Here is a 19,319-nt window from a genome sequence, read left to right on the forward strand (position 1 = left end):
ACATATCGAACACCTGCTGTTGCTACAAAGCTTAAATGATTATTTGCTGGTTCTCCTGTCCAATCAGGAGGCATGGTCACTTAGCTCAAGCTTACTGAACTCAGTCAAGCTCACTGAGTTGCTAGGCAACTACACTAAGAGACAGCTGAGTTCTTGATAATTGCTCTGAAATATAATTTGAGAGTCCCATATTTACATTTTCAGGTTCAGGCTGAGATTAAGCAGTGGATGGAATACTTATCATGAATGTATAATTCCCAGAGCAGGAAAGACATCTGCCATTCACATTGATTAAGGGCATAAAACCATTGCACAAAGAACAATAATGAAAAAACTAATAAGAAGGTGAAGAAAGGTTCTTCACAAAAGTTTGAGTCTGAAGCTCAAGATCAGTAGTGGATTGGACATAGTACTAGTTTGTTTTTACTGTCCCAGGCAATAAAAAGGAACAAAGGGATAAAGCAGTATGAGGAGACACAGGGCATATGTTCAGCCTTGAAAGACACTGTTATTCAAAAAATTCTGCATATGCACAAGAGGCTCATGCGCAATTACAGTGGGATCCACAGTGATACATACTTGAAGATTATTTTTCAAACAACAGAACATATCATTTACATGTTACTTGGTTTCGTTTAGCCTACTTATTTTATTCTCTCTCTCATCCATTTCTGGAATATCTGCCAATCCATAATTTCCTTCTTCACTATCTGAAGAAACTGATAGGCTGCCAAGGGGCTCTGAAAGAAGGAAACTTGAACATGGACCCATTGAGGATGTTGGTCTGGACAGGAAAAGTCCTTTTCCTCCTTCACCTGGATGCTATTTTAGCCTAACTTTCAAAACAGATAGTGTAATTAATATAATACATAACACTACTTAAGTGACAGTAAAGTAGTAGCCTTATTGTATAAGTTTATCAATTCATTTTTAACTAATTCCCTGGTATTATGTTTATATTTATAATGTACACTATTCTAGTCTACTGGGTAAAAAATAAGTTACACCATGAACAGTAAATATAGGAAAATTTATTTGAATTAACCTTTTAGATACAAAACCAGAGTTTCATTACAAGTTATAAACTACAGAAACTTGTTTATCATGACTATTTCACACGTACAGTTTTAACACAAAATTAGATGTTTGTTTTACTATTCTAAATGGTAACAAGTTTACTACCATCTTAATGACTATGAATTTGTTTAAACATGCATTTCTGTACATCAACAGCACCTTACTGAACAAGGCTGCAGTAACCAGATTAAATGTACCTGGAATACGTTATCAAAGAAAACATTCTTCCAATTAGCTAAAATCCTGCATGTTAATAAAGAACAAAACAAACTGTATGTCACAGTCAGCTTTAGTTTTATCATGCTTCAATTTCCAAAAAAATCAAAATACTCAGAAACTTTATTATGAACCACATAAAGAGCATTCTGTTTACATTTAACATATACATTTATTATTAACTGCAGCTAATTCTGATGGAAAGAGGCTATGGTATAAAATAATAGTATGGCTCTTTAAAGCTATCATTTTAAATATATTTTAAAATATGAATATCTCAAAAGGTCCATGAAAGCCAAAAGAGACCTGTACCTTTTGTTATGTCTTAAATAAATTATTTTGTATTTACTTTAAAATGAGAGCCACAGATAGCTAAGCATGATAAGTCTTAACCACATTTCACACTTTTTTGTATGCACAACAGGTTCTAGTTTTCTGATAGTGTACAGATGTATCATTAAAACATCTTTATTATGTTTTACATTTCTTTAAAAATGACTTGTTCAATGTTTGTTTTCTTTACTTAAATAGCACACTGTCATGAAGCGAAGAAAGTTTTAATCCAGGTGAGCGGAAATTACTGCATTACTTAATCTTTAACATATTTCTATAAACCTATTTTACAAGAAAGGCGCATCCTTGAAACTTCCTACATTTTAAAACTATGCTAACATACAAATAAAGCCATGTGTTCAGTTAGTTTTTATTAAATTGAGACTGGCATGCAGTTTTTCACTAAGGGTACGTCGACACTTGCACCCTAGTTAGAACTAGAGATGCAAATGTAGGCGACCGAAATTGCTAATGAAGCGAGGATTTAAATATCCCGCACTTCATTAGCATGATCTCGCCGGCGCATTACTCCGCTAAACAGCTGTTCCGAAAGTGAAATGAGGAGTAACGTCAAAAAATGAGGAGTAACGTTAGTTCGAACCAGAGGTTTGGTCCGAACTAATGCGTCCCAGCGCGCACTTTCACTTTCGGAACAGCTGCTGAGCGGAGTAACGCTCCAGTGAGATCATGCTAATGAAGCACGGGATATTTAAATCCCCACTTCATTAGCAATTTTGGTCGCCTACATTTGCATCCCTAGTTCGAACTAGAGTGCAAGTGTAGACGTACCCTAACATAACAGTCAAAGAATTGCATAGGATACAGAGAATTGTTTTAATGCAACATCTTTTTGTAAGTGCATTTTAGAATATCTTAAATAAAAACACTTAAAAATGTCAAATAAAATTGTTCTATGATGAAACTGAATTGTTTGCTGGTTCTCAAGAAAGATTAGTATTTTGTATTAATGCTTCTTCTAACATCTCAAAACAGGTACTTATTATCCAAATAGAGGAAAATCTATGTTACTTAACATTAAGACATTCCTTGATCTAATGCATAAAAAAATGTTTGGGAGCAATGACAATCATTGATATCACTTCAGATGTAATTTTTCTGTCAATCAAAATCTATGGTAAATATGATTTCCAGTGTTCCCTAACAGCAAATGTTCACACTAACATTTTGCCACATAACTATCTAGAATACAAAATTTAGTATGAGTTGTTAGTGGTACTGGGAAAGCTAGCTTTCTAGTATAAGGAAAATATAAACTGGGTAGCTAAGTGAGAAAATTATACACTTAATTTGGCTTCAGAATCAAAGGCTGTCAGTGGATAAGGATACTGAAGAGAATGAAGAAAATTTGTCATATTTGATTATCTTGACAAAGAATAGTATTGGTATAGCCAATCAACCTGCAATCTGATTTGGGCAGGACTCCTCTTATGCACATGTGCAGAGCTATCATAGGTGTCAGTGAAGCTCTTCACAGAAACAGGATTATACCCACAAAAATTATATTGCAGAATCAAGACCACTGCACGTAGAACAACTGTATGACTTCTGTACAAAAGCATGGTATTTCCAAGAACAGGGTGAATGGGATAGAAAAGCTTCAAGAAGGTAGGATGAGAATGAATACTAGAAGAAAGCTAGAATTGGAAGTGTTGAGATAATGAACACAAATTTTATAAAGAGGGAGAGGAGTGGAGGTAGTTCTTTCTTAATATATGTTCTTTTCTACAAGAGGAACATGCTGGCAGTAAAGCTGCACATGGGAGTTAAACTTTAAAGTGGGGTATCCCAAATTTGCCTAATGAAAGGACCCACTAATCAGAAGCCTAAGTGTTGAACCTAATTTACATAATAAAGATTTGGTTCTAATCATTTTAGGATATTTTAAAGAACAGGAGCCTAGCCATATTTAGGCACCTGTCTGATCTTCAAAAGTACTGAGCTATCAACACCAACAGCTGCAACTGAAGTCAAGAGGAGCTGTTTAGAGCTCAGTGCTTTCAAAATAAGCCAGGATCCTAAATATAGATTTAGGAGACTATTTTAACTTCTTCTATTAAAAATCTTGGCTTAATCTTAAAAAATGGATGGATGGCTCATGGAGACTCAACCATTCAATGCTCTCAATATTGATCTGTTCTAGGCGACTCAGATCAAGATAGAGCATTGGTAAGACCTGCCATTATAATGTCAGCAAATTGCACCTTCATATTGAAGATGAGAGTGGGAACAGAAATCTGAGGGCAGCAGCTGATATGTTCACTGTAGTTGGGCCCAAGGCAAAAGAGAGTCTGAACTGTAAAATGAAATAATAAGTGCAAGTTTAACTTTTACTTTCATAACAAGTGTCTTTGGACTAAATTTTGAAGTCCTTATTTAACTTTTATTTCAGAGAATTCCAACTGACGCACATTGTCTTTGGTCTTTGTACTTCATCCTGGAGAACAGGAAAATTAATCTTTTGTTTACAAACATATCTCATTTCACATCTACTACAATTTCTTGTTTTTATGAATTATGAGTCCCTTATATAACTGCTCACAATAGATCATTATTATTTTATTTACTTTAGATCTATATTATTTAATATTAATGTAATTATATGTGGTATTAATTTGATAATTAAAGTTGGAGTCCAAGAATTGGAGTGTGGTCAAACAACAGCACATTTTAAATTGCTGAATTAAAAAAATAATTTCTGAAACTTTAATATGAATATTTGGTTTTTACTCTTCAGACTGGGGTTCTTTTAACTGAAGCACAAAAGAAAGAATCAATTTTACCATTCTGTATTATAACTCTTTAAATGACACATCAATTGACTACTTCAATTAAAAAAACACAGTTAATATCATAGTTAAAAGCTTGATCTTTAGATGAGATACTACATCTGTCTTTGTAGCACTGGGAATGTGTTACATTATGTATAAAATAAATGCACAGTCACTCAGATTGAGTATGAAACATTTTTTGAAATGGATATTGTGCTATCTTTTATTTTTGCACTACTAATAAAATTATCACACTAATGTTAGTTATTTCACACTAATGTTAGTTATTCCCCCCTTATGCTTCTGAAGAAAACAAAAAAAACAATATTTATAACAATACCTGTTTCTATAAATGGAAATAATAAATGTGTGAATATTTGGGTTTTTTAGATACCCATTACCTGATATATATATATATATATATATATCAACGACTGCACAATATTTGTGCACCTTTGAGCAATTAGATCAAAAGACTTCAGCTGTAAAACAATACTGTTGAATATATTACTGCATAATAAATTTTCTTCTTGGACCTCTTCAATTTAAAATTACTGTAATAAAATGTTTTAATAGAACAATGAACACACTAAAACTATGAACTCTAAGAAAGTAAGATTTAGAACTCATCCTGAAAACATGGGTCAAATGGATATTTACATTTTTTTCATGATATTAGAAGTAAGGCTGTAATAACAGAACACAAGGCCTTTTCTGGTTACCTTTGCAGTCAGAAGAATGCTTACAAAATATTTACAACTGAGCAAATGCTTCCACACAGATGACGCAGTTTTAGGATGTGCCAAAATGCCCATAACATATCTACTCAGATAAATTCTAACACCTAAACCAAATATAAAAACAACTGGGCAGATGCTCATCAGGTGTAGATTGTCTCAATGGAGCAATGAGAATTTAAACCAGTTGAAGATCTGCCCCAATAGAATGAGCTGATATCCTCAAGAACCCAAGTTATATTTACATTTTGACAAACTCTTTAAAAATGACAGTTGTTGGGTTATCACAAACATTTTTTACAAGAGGTATAAATCATGTTTATGTGTGATCTTGTTCTGTTCAACAATGGTGCAAAACTGCTTTAGTCTTGGAGTGTTACTAAAACAGTAAATAAAATAATATACTATGGGCCTGACTCTCCATTTATTGCAATGTTAATCATTTGGAGTTAAACCAGTTTAAGAAAGATCTAAATCAAGCCCAGCACAATATAAAAAGCCCATTGTGTGCTAGAGTGGATATTAAATAAGACTGAATACTATCTATGTATATGTCTGTTACTGCTATATATCATGCCCACTCTTCAAGACCTTCACTTGATACAAAACTAAAACAGAATACTGCAATCACAGTTGGAAAGTCACTATCAAGCCACTCCAAATTAAAAAAAGTTTAAAGGTAGAGATGAAGGCTTTCACTACTACAGAAACAATAAGCCACGGCTTGCACTCATATTAACTACAGTTTTAATCGATCAGGAATTTAAAATGTAATAATATAGATGGAATCCTTATAAAGGAAGGCAAAGGCAGGGGAGGAGCAATTATTAATTCCTTGCAGTTGAGGAGAAAATTGTATTCCATCTCAACACATGATATAGGCTGTCAATGAGTTTTTAATCATGCATAGCCAGTAGAAAATAATTATATTTAAGTGCAAGGTGAAGGTTTTCAGTTGTCTTAAAATATAGATAATTACGTATTTTTTACTCATTTTCTATATCTAAAATCATATAATAAACAAGAATGTATTGTATACTATATTTAAGAACAGTGTCAGCCTCAGATAAAGGTAAGGAATTATAAACCAATGGTCCAAATTTTATTCTTAAAATTCTTATTGCAAAGTAACTAAAATTACACCTAAGGAAGAATTTTGATTTGATTTGATTTCAACAACAAAAAAGTTACACAAACTAAGCATGACATGAAAAAATACTGTTATGTTTAAATAATAATATGTAAAATAATTGGTAATCAAATACAGTATATGCTGTCAGTCTACAAGAAAATGGCTCAAATGTTGAAAATGTCTGTTGTAATTTATCTAATACAAAAGGAATTTTAGATTTTTTCTATAATACAAATATGCTGTTTTTCAAACTACTTTAATAAATAGTGGATATACAATAGCCTGTATATCACAAATTTCAAGTCTGTCACCTAAATATACATTAATTGATAAAGGAAACCATGATTTTATCCTGCATATCCTGTGTTTGCTGACATGAACTGCAAGACTTCTTTTTATTCCTTTTAGAAAAAGAAAGGGCGTTTTAACATAGGCATACTCGGTTAATGATGAGTTACAAAATTACATACCCTGCATCTTCTAGACATATTAGCATGGTAGACATCTAAAATTCTATTTAACAGAGTCTGTAGAAGAAGGTGGAGTGAGAATTGTATCTTCCATTCTGTAATCTTTTCTAGGATGAAAGTGAGGGCTTCGTGTATATCGAGGTTTCAAACTCAAAGATGAAGGATGTGAAAAATTTCTTCTCATAGAATGTAACCTTGGTTCCTAAAAAGAGGGAAAAATACTGTTGTCTTTTCTCTGCATATTTAAAAATGGTGTTTTATTTACTATACTAAACATGTAGTGGGAAAGATCCAATTTAGGATATATATGTACCGCTAGTTTGAATATGGGTGAGCATTTCCAATTTGGAAGATAAGGATCTTAGGTAGCTGCAAGGCTTATTCACATGGATAGTCAATGGTACATGTGAAGGGACTACTCACATGCTTAAAGTTAAACATACGCATAAGTATTTGCAGGAACTGGGCTTTAATGTATTTGAGTAGTTTTTTAATATGTAAAGACAATAGAGGAAAAATACTTTGTAAATTTCCTATTTTCCCTCTTATAGCATAATTCATGATTCAAATACCATTTTTATAATGTATGTAACAATTGATCTCTCGGCCTCATGCAAGGCTCCCTCTAATCACTTAGGATTATACCACAAACTGTACGAATGTAGAATTTCCACAGATACCAATGAGAGTTCAATGCACACATGTAGATACAAGGGTAGATCTTCAATTGGTTAAATCAAGACAGCTTCATTGACTTCCGTGGAGTGACATGATTTACACCAACTGAAAGACATATTCCACAATTTGGGGGAAATATCCTTACCCTATCACACAGGGTATCAGACGCTATCTGTTTAAAAATAAGATGAATACATTTAAATGCATTCATATTTAGCAGCTTTCATGCCAAAGCACTTTACAAACAAACTCACAAGAATCTAACTGCAGCGGAATTGTAATAGTATGTAGCATGGCAGAACAATAGTTTAGGATAAGTTGTGAAAAATACTATATTCAATTGAAACTGAAAGGAGAAACATACGTAAGCAAAATATTATAATCGAAATTGTAATTTTAGCTACAATACTAGGATTCCCACATCCATATTTGTGATCAGTGCCATGGGATATTTAATGACCAAAAGTATTCAGTACTTTGATTTACAGCTAAATGTCTACCAGCATAGCTTTCTCTTCTGCCCCTTCACCCCAATGTGCTGAGGTATCACACTCAGGGTGTGTCTGGACTACTGAGTTTTGTCGACAAAAGTGGACTTTTGTCGACAAAACTATACCTGCGTCTACACTACCGCTGAGTTCTGTCGACATAACGTCGACAGAACTCAGCAGTTTTGTCGACGCTGGTAAACCTCATTTTATGAGGCATAACACCTTCTGTCGACAGAGTTCTGTCGAAAGAAGGTGTTATTGCCTGTAGGGTTGCGTCTAGACTACAGGGTTCTGTCGACAAAGCAGCTTGCTTTGTCGACAGAACTGAATGTGTCTAGACACTTTATGTCGACAGAAGTTTTGTCGTCAGTATCTGTCGACAAAACTTCTGTCGACAAAACCCGGTAGTCTAGACGTACCCTCAGAGTTGAACCAACACCCATTCTGCAGCACCCATGTGTTCTTGGAGATGTCTCATTCAGTGCTCTGTCAGCCTGACAATACTTAGATTAAACAATGGAGTCAAGTCCTCCAAGTTATACAGGTGTAATTACACTGGTGTAATTAAGAAGAGAATTTGAACTCTTATATTTATATTTCTTTTATACTGTATAGTATAATAATATACTTCTTGATCATGTGCAATACAACAAACATATAGGCTGTGTCTAGACTACATGCCTGTCGGCAGAGGCATGTAGATTAGACACATAGGCAAAGGCAAATGAAGCACTACAACAGCAAAAACAATATATATGGTTTTATTGTTACTATGGGTACATCTAAACTACATGCCTCTGTTGGCAGAGGCATGTAGATTTTTTTTTTTTTGGCAAAGGCAAATGAAGCCACGATTTAAATGATCGCGGCTTCATTTACATTTACATGGCTGCCGCGCTGAGCCAACAAACAGCTGATCAGCTGTTTGTCGGCTCGCGCGCTAGTCTGGATGTTCCCTCTGTCGACATCAAAGCCCTTTGTCGGCAGCCCCGTTATTCCTCGTGGAATGAGGTTTACCGGGGCTGCCGACAAAGGGCTTTGATGTCGACAGGGGGAACGTCCAGACTAGTGTGCGAGCCGACAAACAGCTGATCAACTGTTTGTCGGCTCAGCATGGCAGCCATGTAAATGTAAATGAAGCCGCGATCATTTAAGTCACGGCTTCATTTGCCTTTGCCAAAAAAAAATCTACATGCCTCTGCCGACAGAGGCATGTAGTTTAGACGTACCCATAGTAACAATAAAACCATATATATTGTTTTTGCTGTTGTAATGCTTCCATAGAGCTCAAAGTACTTCGCAAGCTTGACTGAATGTCATTACTCCATTTGACCTACAGAATCACCAAATCACAGAGTCATATATGAACGGCCATTCTGGATCAGATTAGCAGTCCATCTGGGCCAATACCTTGTGTCCTGAAAGTGGCCAGTGTCAGATGCATCAGAGGGAATGAGCAAAACAGGGCAATTTAGAGTGATCCATTTTCTGTCATCCAATCCCAGGTTCTGGCAGTTGAAGGTTTAGCGCATGGGTTCCCAAACTGGGGATCGTGCCCCCATGGGGGGAGTGAAGAAATTCCAAGGAGGCATGAGGTGACCCAGCCACATACCCCCCATCAATCCCACCCCAAGTTTTGCTGCTATTTTGGGGGGAGGAAGGGCTTGAGGGTTTCTCGAAAATCAGAAAGGGGGGGCGTGATGCCAAAAAGTTTGGGAACCACTGGTTTAGAGATACCTGAAGCATGGAGTTGTATCCCCGACCATTTTAGCTAAAAGCCATTGATTAACCGATCCTCCTTGAATTTATCTAATTCTTTTTTGAGCCTGGTTATGCTTCTGGCCTTCACAACATCCCCCAGCAACAGGTTTCACAGCTTGTGCACTGTGTGGAGAAGTACTTCCTTGTTCTTTTAAACCTGTTGCCTGCTAATTTCATTGGGTGACTCCTAGTTCTTGTATTATGTGAAGGGATAAATAGCACTGTCTTATTCACTTTCTCCTTATCATTCATGATTTTATAGATTTCTATCCTATCCCCCCTTCATTGTGTCTCTTCTAAAATGAACAAAATCTTTCTTTTAATTTCTCCTTGTACGGAGGCTGTTTATTTTTGCCGCCTTTTTTCTGTACCTTTTCCAACTCTAATATATCTTTTTTGAGATGGGGCAAGCAGAACTTCATGTCATATTCAAGTGTAGACATGGATTTATACAGTGGCATTATATATTTGTGTTTTATTATCTACACCTTTGTTAATGGTTCCTAGCATTCTTGAGTGCCACTAAACTTGAGTGCCACTAAACTTCAAAGTAAGAATAAGACCCTCCGGAAAAGGGCGCTTTTTCCGGAGGATCGGGGCCAGTCTAGACGCTCTTTTCCGGCTTTTTTAAAAGCCGGAAAAAAGCGGCGGCCATTTTTATTTAAATGCCGCGGGGGATATTTAAATCCCCCGCGGATTTCCCTACGACGATAGGTGAAATTTACATGCCCCTTACGGAAAAGGGGCCAGTGTAGACGTAGCCCAGATGTTTTTAGAGAACTAGCCACTGTGACAACAAGATCTCTTTTTGTGTGATAACAGTTAATTTATACCCTATGGCTGCGTCTAGACTGGCAAGTTTTTCTGCAAAAGCAGGTGCTTTTGCGGAAAAACTTGCCAGCTGTCTACACTGGCCGCATGAATTTGTGCAAGAACGCTGACGATCTAATGTAAGATTGTCAGTGTTCTTCCGCAAATACTATGCTGTTCCCGCTCGGGAAAAAGCCCTCTTGCGCAAATGTTTTTGCGCAAGAGGGCCAGTGTAGACAGCTAAAAACTGTTTTGCGCAAAAAAGCCCCGATGGTGAAAATGGCGATCGGGGCTTTCTTGCGCAAAACCGTGTCTAGATTGGAATGGACGCTCTTCCGCAAAAAGTGCTTTTGCGCAAAAGAGTCCGTGCCAATCTAGATGCTCTTTTCCGCAAATGCTTTTAACGGAAAAACCTTTCTGTTAAAAGCATTTGCAGAAAATCATTGCAGTCTAGATGTAGCTTATCAGTTTGTATGTATAGTTGGGATTATTTTTTTCCAGTGTGCATTACTTTGCACTTGACAACATTGAATTTCATCTGCCATTTTGTTGCCCAAGCACTGAGTCATTTGTGAAATTCCTTTTGTAACTCTCTGCAGTTAGCTTTCAACTTAACTGTTTTGAGTAATTTTGTACTGTCTGCAAATTTTGCCACTTCACTGCTGACCTTCTTTTTCCAGATCATTTATGAATCTGTGGAACAGTCCGGCCCCAGTACAGATCCTTGGAGGACCCTGATATTTAGCACTTTCCATTGTGAAAACTGACCATTTTCCCTACTTTTTCTTTCCTATCTTTTAACCAGTTAACCAGTAGGAAGAACCTACTCTTATCCAATGTTCCCTCTAATCTTTTCCATCTGCATGTTGATTTTTTTCCTTCATGCGTGGAATACATGTTTCTATTTGCACTAAGGATATGAATGGGTAACCAGTTAACTGTTTACTCAGTAAGCATCATCCTTAATGGATAATGCTTATTGGGTACCAGTTAACTGGTATTCAGGAGCAGCTCCTCACCCAAGGCCCACCGTGGGTGAAAGACTGCTCCAGCACTATGGGGGTCAGGAGCTGACCCCTCCACACACTGGGGAGGGGGTTCTTGGAGCAGAAGCTGGTTGCCCCGCACACAGTGAGGCTGGTAGCAGAAGTCACCCCCAGCGCTTGGGGCTGCCAGCTCCTGTTGCCATCCCCCCCAGTGTGGGTTCCCATTTAATTAGTTAACTGGTTAAACCCAAGGTTAACTGATTAACTAGAATTTTACTTCCTCAATTTGCAAATGTGCACCACCAGTAGAAACAAAAACTTAGTTGTGGGCATGCTGCTTATCAGCTAGGCAGGGAACAGTCCTCTTATCCCATGATTGCTTACTTTGCTTAAGAATCTTTGGTGAGGGATGCTGACAAAGACTTCTGAAAGCCCAAGAACACTATATCAACTATATCATCCTTCTCAACATGCTTATTGACACCTTCAAAGAATTCTAATAGACTGGTAAGGCATGATTCTTCTGTAATACATTACATTTATCTATGTGTCTGTTAAATCTGTTCTTTACTATAGTTAAAGAATTTGCCTGGAACTGAAATTACTTCAGATTTATCACCTGTAAATGCAAGATCAATTCTGGAGTTTCTTTAAAAAATGTGGTGTTATATTAGCTACCCTCCAGTCATCGGTATAGAAGATGGTTTAAATGATCGTTTACATACCACAGTTATTAGTTCTGCTATTTTTATATTTAATTCTTTCAGAATGCTTGAGTGAATATTATGTGGTCCTGCTAACTTACGACTGCTTAATTTATCAGTTTTGTTCCTAAACTTTCTCTGTTGATTCTTGAGCCTGGGACTGGTCCTAAGATCTGTTACCTAAAAAGAATGGCTTGGGTGTGGAGATTTCTCTCATATCCTCTACAGTGAAGATGGATAAAAAGAAACCTCACAATGGCCTTGTCTTCTTTGACTGCTCCGTCAGCACCTTTATTGGCTGACGGTACCGCTAACTGTTTGGCAGGCTTCCTATTAGTAGTGTGATGGGTGGTACTTCCCACAATAGTCCTGAAAGAACCGAATTAGGTCAGGGAAGGTCAATCAACCAATTAAGCTGCAAATGTGGGAGATGTAGGCTGAGGAAACTCACCTGTGAAGGCTCAGGTGGGGAGCTTATCTAAAGCCAAGAGGTTGACATCAATGCAAGCCTCAGATAAGACAGTAGGAAGAGGAGACGGGAACCCATAAGGAAGGATTTACTTAGTAGCCCTTAAAGAGAAGAGTCTGACTAGAATGTCTGATAGAGAAGCTTATAGCATGGTAGGAAATAGTCCAGGAAAGAGGTGTATGGGTGTGAAGTTCCAGATCTTAACTGACCTTTTAAGGTACCTGGACTGGAACACAATGTAGAAAATTGGGATGGGTTCCCCTCCAACCACTGCAAGGCAGTATTGCTAGAGGCAGTAAATGCAAGACTGACTGAGTCACTGGGGGGCAACGCAGTGGGTGTGAGGACAGTCTGATGCTCCTTGAGCAGAGAAACTTGGACAAACCCCTCTGAATGGGGAAATCATGGTGTGATCTGACTGGAGGACCAAGTCACAAAGTAGCTGTACCATGTCACTATAAGCAGAAAGAGAGCAGTAACTGGGTGGAACTAATCCCCAAAATTGCCAGGAGATGCCACCCAGCAATGAATAGAACATCCCTGACAAGCTGTCATAAAAATATCCTGAGATTCCACATTGAGTCAAAGTTAAGAACACAGCACAGATCTTCTGACTCATAGCCATATAAGTAAACCACAAAATCTCAGCTGCCTTCACTTTACAAATTCTATTATAGGCACATAGTACACAGATACAATTAATTCTCTGAAGTTAATGACAGATGTAAACAGGTTTACCGTACACTGATACCACAGTTATGACTGGGAAAACTTTTTTTAAGAACTTGTTTTCAGGTATGGATAACTTTCTGGGAAGGGAAAAAAAAAAAACCCCAAGAGTTAGGATGCAATAAAATGGTTTCTCTTGTACTGTGGTTTCTCACATCCATTCTAACAGATGTGTGCATGGCTGTCAGAAGGTTTTTCCCCTAGCAGTATCCACTGGGTTGGCTGTGGAGCACCATGGAGTTGTGCCTTCATGGTGATTATATATATAGGTCCTGCTGACCCACTGTCTGCTCAGTTCCTTCTTGATGGAAGACTCCAACAGAGGGGAGGCGGCTGAACTATAGAATGGACACGAGCAACACATCTCAAAGAATAACAGTTATGAGAGGTATGTAACTATTTTTCTTTTTCGAGTGCTTGCTCATGTCCATTCCCATAAATGACTCCCAAGCAATTTCCTTGGAGGAGGGGTCAGAGTTCACCTGGTTTGTGATTGTAGGACTGCCCTGCCGAATCCTAAATCATCCTTCCCTGGTGGGTGATATTGTAGTGGGATGTGAAGGTGTGGATAGAAGACCATGTTGCTGCCCTGCACACATCTTGAACAGGGATGTGTGTGAGGAATGCTGCAGACAAATCCTTTGGAGTGTGCCATCAATGGCGGGGGTGGAACTTTGGCTAGGTTGTAGCACATTCTAATGGAAGATGTGATCCATAATGAAGCCCCCTCATCCTCTCAGTGATTGCATTATAGAGCTGTGGTAACATGAAATTACTTTCTGTGCTCAGTGCAGAAGACTAGAACATGACCCATGAGCCTGGACAGGACCAATTTAAGGTCCCACTGGGTAATGGGCTGCCACACCTGGAGGTAAAGCCTGTCCAAACCCTTGAGAAATTGTCCCGACACAGGATTTCCAAAGATTGATCGTTAGAAGGTCTCCCCACTAGCAATACTGATCAGGTCGGCTATTGCCCCCGGGGGGAAGGATGAGATGGTGACCAGGTATACTTTTATAGATGATGTTGCCAACCCTTGTTGCTTCAGGCCAGTAAGTAGTGCAAAATGAGGGGAGCTTGCTGCGGTGGGGTACCTTCTGCAGAGACCAATTGGAAAACCATTTCTACTTCACAAGATATGTGGCTCAAGTGGAGGGTTTTCTACTTCCCAAAAATACTTCCCTCACTGAGTCTGACCACTGGAATTCCAACATGTTCAACCATGAAGTTTCCACTTTGTGAGGTGAAGGAACTTCAGATTCAGGTGCTGGAGCCTGCCATGGTCCTGCATGTTGAAGTCTGGGCAAAAGGAAAGGGCTACTAGTCTTTCGCTGATTGTGCTCCCAGAAGATATGATGCCTATAGGTGTATCAAGTTGGTCACTCCAAAATCCAAGAGCTGAAGGGCTTCCTGGCACAGGGGAAAACCTTACCATGGTGATATCTGTGAGCACAGACAATCATCTACCTCAAAGATAGGTCTGGAATGTTTGGCATGCCAGATGAATCATTTTCAATTTCCATACACTGATTTGTAACAATACCTCCACCTAGGACCTAATGCCTTGAATTCTGATATTGCCCATGTGTGCTCCTTATCCCAGTGCTGAGGCTTCTGTGACCAGTGACATCACAGACTGTGGCTTGGCAAAGGGCACCCCTTGTGGCTGTAGCCACCAGCAAAGAGACTCAAGAGTATGAGGGGAAAGGGTAACTATCCTATACAAAGGGTCCTGGCAGGGCTTGTACCTGAGCCAACCATCTCTGGAGAGGTTAGAGACGTAGTCTGGCATGCTGGACCACATATGTGCAAGCCACTCAGTGTCCCAGCAGCTTTCTTCAGGTTTTGGCTGTTGATTTGGGAAACTGGCTCAGATTCTCAATAATGTCTCTAAGGGTTTGGAAGTGCAGCTCAGGCAGGGATGCCCTAACTTGCATGAAGACCAAAACAGCCCCTGTGAATGCTAGTCTCTGAGTAGGAACCAATGTAGAGATGTTAGCATCTAATCAACTAGTCAACTAACCGATAAGCAGGAGCTCTTCAACTAGCACTATCAATTAGTCACATCTCCCCAGCTGCATTGTACAGCCTAGAGAAGCCAGTGTGTGAAGGCGCTGAGTTGAACCCTCCTCCATGTGTTCCTTTTTATTCAGGATAACATGCGCACGTGCACACAAACACACACCAGCTGCTGCTCTGCACTGCACAGCCTATGGAAGCCGCGCACGAAGGTGCTGAGTCAGTCCCTGCTCCATGCATTTATTTTCATTCAGCCTAGTGTCTGTATGTATGTGGTGATGAATGAAAAGAAATGCATGAAGCAGGGACCGACTCAGCACCTTTGCGTGTGGCTTCCCTTAGGTTGTGCAATGCAGAGCGGCAGCTGGGAAGGTCATGCTGTGAACTGGCGCTAGCCAGACTGAGCGCTGGGCTTGCCTACTCTTACAGTCTAATCAACTAGTCGACAGAAAATCTGTCGACTAATCGTTTAGGAAAGTAATTACATTTTAACATCCCTAGAACAGTGTGGGTTTGAGAACATTTAGAATGAGGTCCAACATGAGAACGGTGGTGTGGGCCAGGGCTATATGCTCCGCAACTTGACCATGATGAGTCAGTCATCCAGGTACAGTAACACGTGTATCTGACATTTGCAGAGGAAGGCTGCCATGACTAAAATGCAATTTGTGAACACCCAACGGGCTGCTGAGAGCTCAAATGAGAGCATTGTTATCTGGTAGTGCTGGTCGCTGACCACAAAATGAAGAAACCAACTGTGAGCTGGGATAAAATATGGGAGTATGTGTCTTTCATGTCAAGGGCTTCTTACCAGTCCCCTGGATACAGAGAAGGAATGATGGAGGCTAGGGAGAGCCTGATATACCTCATTTTCTACATAAACGCATAGAAGTCTCACAGATCCAGACTAGGCTGGAGTCTGCCTTAGGAGATATGGAAATGTTGGGAGTAAAATCCCTTGCCCCTGAACTCCTGAGGAACTTCCTCTATCACATCTAGAACAATTGCACCTCCTGCAAAAAGAGTTGCTTGTGAGAAGGGTCCCTGAAGAGGGCTGGGGAAAGTGGGAGGGAACAGAATAGGATACAATATACAACCACTATTATGCTCAGGACCCAGTGATCTGATGTAATCTGGAACCATGTGAGGTAGAAATGGGATAGCTGATGCAGGGTGGGGATAAGGATCTGAGTTTGGGCTTTGTGCTCCATCTTCAGGCACACCTTCAAAAATCTAGCTTTGGGTCAGGGGACTGCTTGGCAAACAATGGGCTTGGCCTGAGGACATTTGTGACTCACACCTCTTCTGCTTCATTTTCTGGCTGAGTCCTGCCTTGGGGGCATGTAGTAGAAGCAGGAAGGGGGTTAGGGTTTGAACAGCTTTCTCTGGATGAGGAAGTGTGAATCTCCAGAAACTTCAAAGTCATTGTGAATCTTTAAGACTGTACAAACAGGAGTTTTTGTGTTTTCATCAAACAAGTCCACACAGTCAAAGGGCAGGTCCTGAATAGTGTTCTGGACCTCTGGAGATATGCCCAAAACCTGTAACCACATACTCCATCTCAAGCGGTGGCCACATTCCAATCCACAGAGTCAGCTAGAACGGCCTGGAGAAAGCTCCTTGACACCACCCTGCCTTCCTTGAAAAGCACTGCAAAGTCTGGGAATGAACTGGACATGAGTAATTCCTGGAACTTGCCAATGTGCTCAAGGAATTGAAGGCATAGCGGCTGAGCACTGCTTGCTGGTTGGCTACGTGAGGCTGGAGCCCCCCAGGCAAGCACCGTTCAGCCAAAAAGGTTCAGCTTCTTAACATCCTGTGCCTTTGGGGCAGGACCCGGTTGACCTTGCCACTCCTTATGATTTGCTGTATCCACCACTAGTTCCTCGGGTAAAGAGATGTTCATAGCCTTTTAACAGCACAAAATACCTTCTTTTCTCCTCTTTGGCCATGGACAGTTCTGAGACTGGGTCTGCCAGAGCACCTTGGTATCATTCAGTATGGTCTTTAAAATGAGCAAGGCCACGGTAGAAGGATCCTCTGAGGCAAGAAAGTCCACCATTGGGTCCAAGTCTTCCGTGACCTTTGCTTAGAGTGTAAGTTTTGAGCCATCCTCATAAGAAGGTCCTGATGTGCCCATTGCGAGGAGAGTGGTGATGCTACCCACTGTCTTGTCCAGCAAAGAGGATGAGAAAATCTGTAGACCAGGCCTTCCTTACCGTCAGGCTGCCTAGGTGCATTGGTCCTTTCTGAGGAAGGGGAATGATAGCTGACTCAATAGGTACTGCTAGAGGAAAAAACAACCAATGATTGTGCACGTGGTGCACACACACTTATTGGAATGGACATGCACTTGAAGAAGAATCTTGTTTTTTGTTCTTAGCCCAAAGAAGAATTTTCATTAAAATTTTAGTACATTTCTGTTCAGAAGTTTTGAGACTTAAGATATAAGGTCAGTAAAATTAATGTGTAGGTGTCTGCACAATTTATACATATACAGAAGACTTCTGTTATTTGCTTTTCAGGGAAGTTTTGATAAGATCCTTTCATTTCTGGATGCATTTACCAACTTCATGTTTTCATCACCTAAAAAAACACTGAATTGATTTCTACAGGCTTCCCTTGCTTTGTACACCTAACTGTAACTTAAAATCCAAGTCACATTTGAAAAATATAACTTTAAACCTAGTATACTGATAACTGCTTAAAATCTGCCATAAGAGCAATGAAAAGGCCCATTCTCAAAAACAATCTTTCAAGATGGTTCAAAATGTCCGAGTTGTTTTGGAAAGTCGTCTGAGGCCGGGGAACATACATCATGTGAGTGCCATCACTTTCCCTTCATACAGGGAATGGAGGGGATGGCCTGGAGGGGGCAAGCTGGATGCTCCATATTTGGCCCTTGCTGGCTGCGAATCATGCAGCAATATGTATATGTGGGAGCATGTGCTGTGCCACTCCTAGGTATGTGGCCCCAAGTGGCTGCCACAGAGGACCCTTGGGCTACTGGCCACAGGGTGCCTAGAGAGGCCTGCCATGCTCCTGACTCAGGGTGGCATACCCTTCCTCTACAAGCTACCTCAAAACGGAGGCTCTGGACATGCACACACACATGCATTCAGCAGTACCACACACAGGCATGCCCATAGTCTCATCTCACTCCCACTCCCAGGGACATCTGGGCCCACTGGCCAGAGCACATATGGCCTAGCTCCAAGCACATCGTCTACGACACAGCCGAGAACTTGGCTTGCAGACGGGGACCGGGCTTCAGGCACTGTGTCCCCTGGGATGATGGATCATATCTCTCTGTTCTCCACAGCTGGACCAGTTGCAAGTAGAGGGCGGTCAACACAACCTGGGGACAGCCTCCCAGACCTGAGCCTTCTGCAGACACACCAGTCCCATGGATGAGTGCCAGAGGCAGTACCTGGCAGCACTGCGAGCCCTGCACCACACCATGTAGGGCTGGGACCAGGAAGACATGCAGCTATGGCAGGAGAGCTGGTGGGAGCTGCTTGTGCAGGACTGCTCCCTGTGCAATGATGTGCACTTGCTTGTGCAAAGCATGCTGCCTTCTCCCACTCCAGCCTCTGCTCCATCTCCTGCTGTCACTCCTCCTCCTGCCCCCACTTCCTCTCCCCCTCCTACCTCCATCCCCTTTCCACCCTCCTGTGGATGCCAAGGCCCCCGCACCCACGGCTGTGGGATCCACACAGCTTGGCGCCACTCCCAGCCTGAGCCCTGAGCCCCTCTTCCTTCCAGCTCCCTCTTCCCTCCTCCAGGTTTTCAACACCCCTGTTCTTCCACCCTCTCTCCTCTCCTCTCCCAGGTTTTTTCCCCAGTCTCATCCCTCTTTCTTTGACCCCACAGTTATGAACAACACAGTGTTTAGTTTTGCCAAAAAAAAAGTGTCTT

The 19,319-nt window shown here is 40.3% G+C and overlaps 1 protein-coding gene across 2 annotated transcripts in view; it reads right to left on the minus strand.

The window, feature by feature from the left end:
• Nucleotides 1–1,021: 1,021 nt before the first annotated feature.
• Nucleotides 1,022–19,319, minus strand: part of BOLL (boule RNA binding protein) — a 117,979-nt gene continuing 99,681 nt past the window's right edge. Inside the window, exon 12 of one of the 2 annotated variants that reach the window (XM_075934266.2) lies at nt 1,022–6,956. In XM_075934266.2, coding sequence (XP_075790381.1) covers nt 6,798–6,956 — 159 coding nt within the window. In that variant the 3' untranslated portion in view covers nt 1,022–6,797. The remainder of the gene's footprint in view (nt 6,957–19,319) is intronic. The other variant, XR_012905401.2, reaches the window with a different exon arrangement.

The sequence above is a fragment of the Pelodiscus sinensis genome, chromosome 7 (genome assembly GCF_052426305.1).
Source record: "Pelodiscus sinensis isolate ZL-2025 chromosome 7, ASM5242630v1, whole genome shotgun sequence".
Lineage (NCBI taxonomy): Eukaryota > Metazoa > Chordata > Testudines > Trionychidae > Pelodiscus > Pelodiscus sinensis.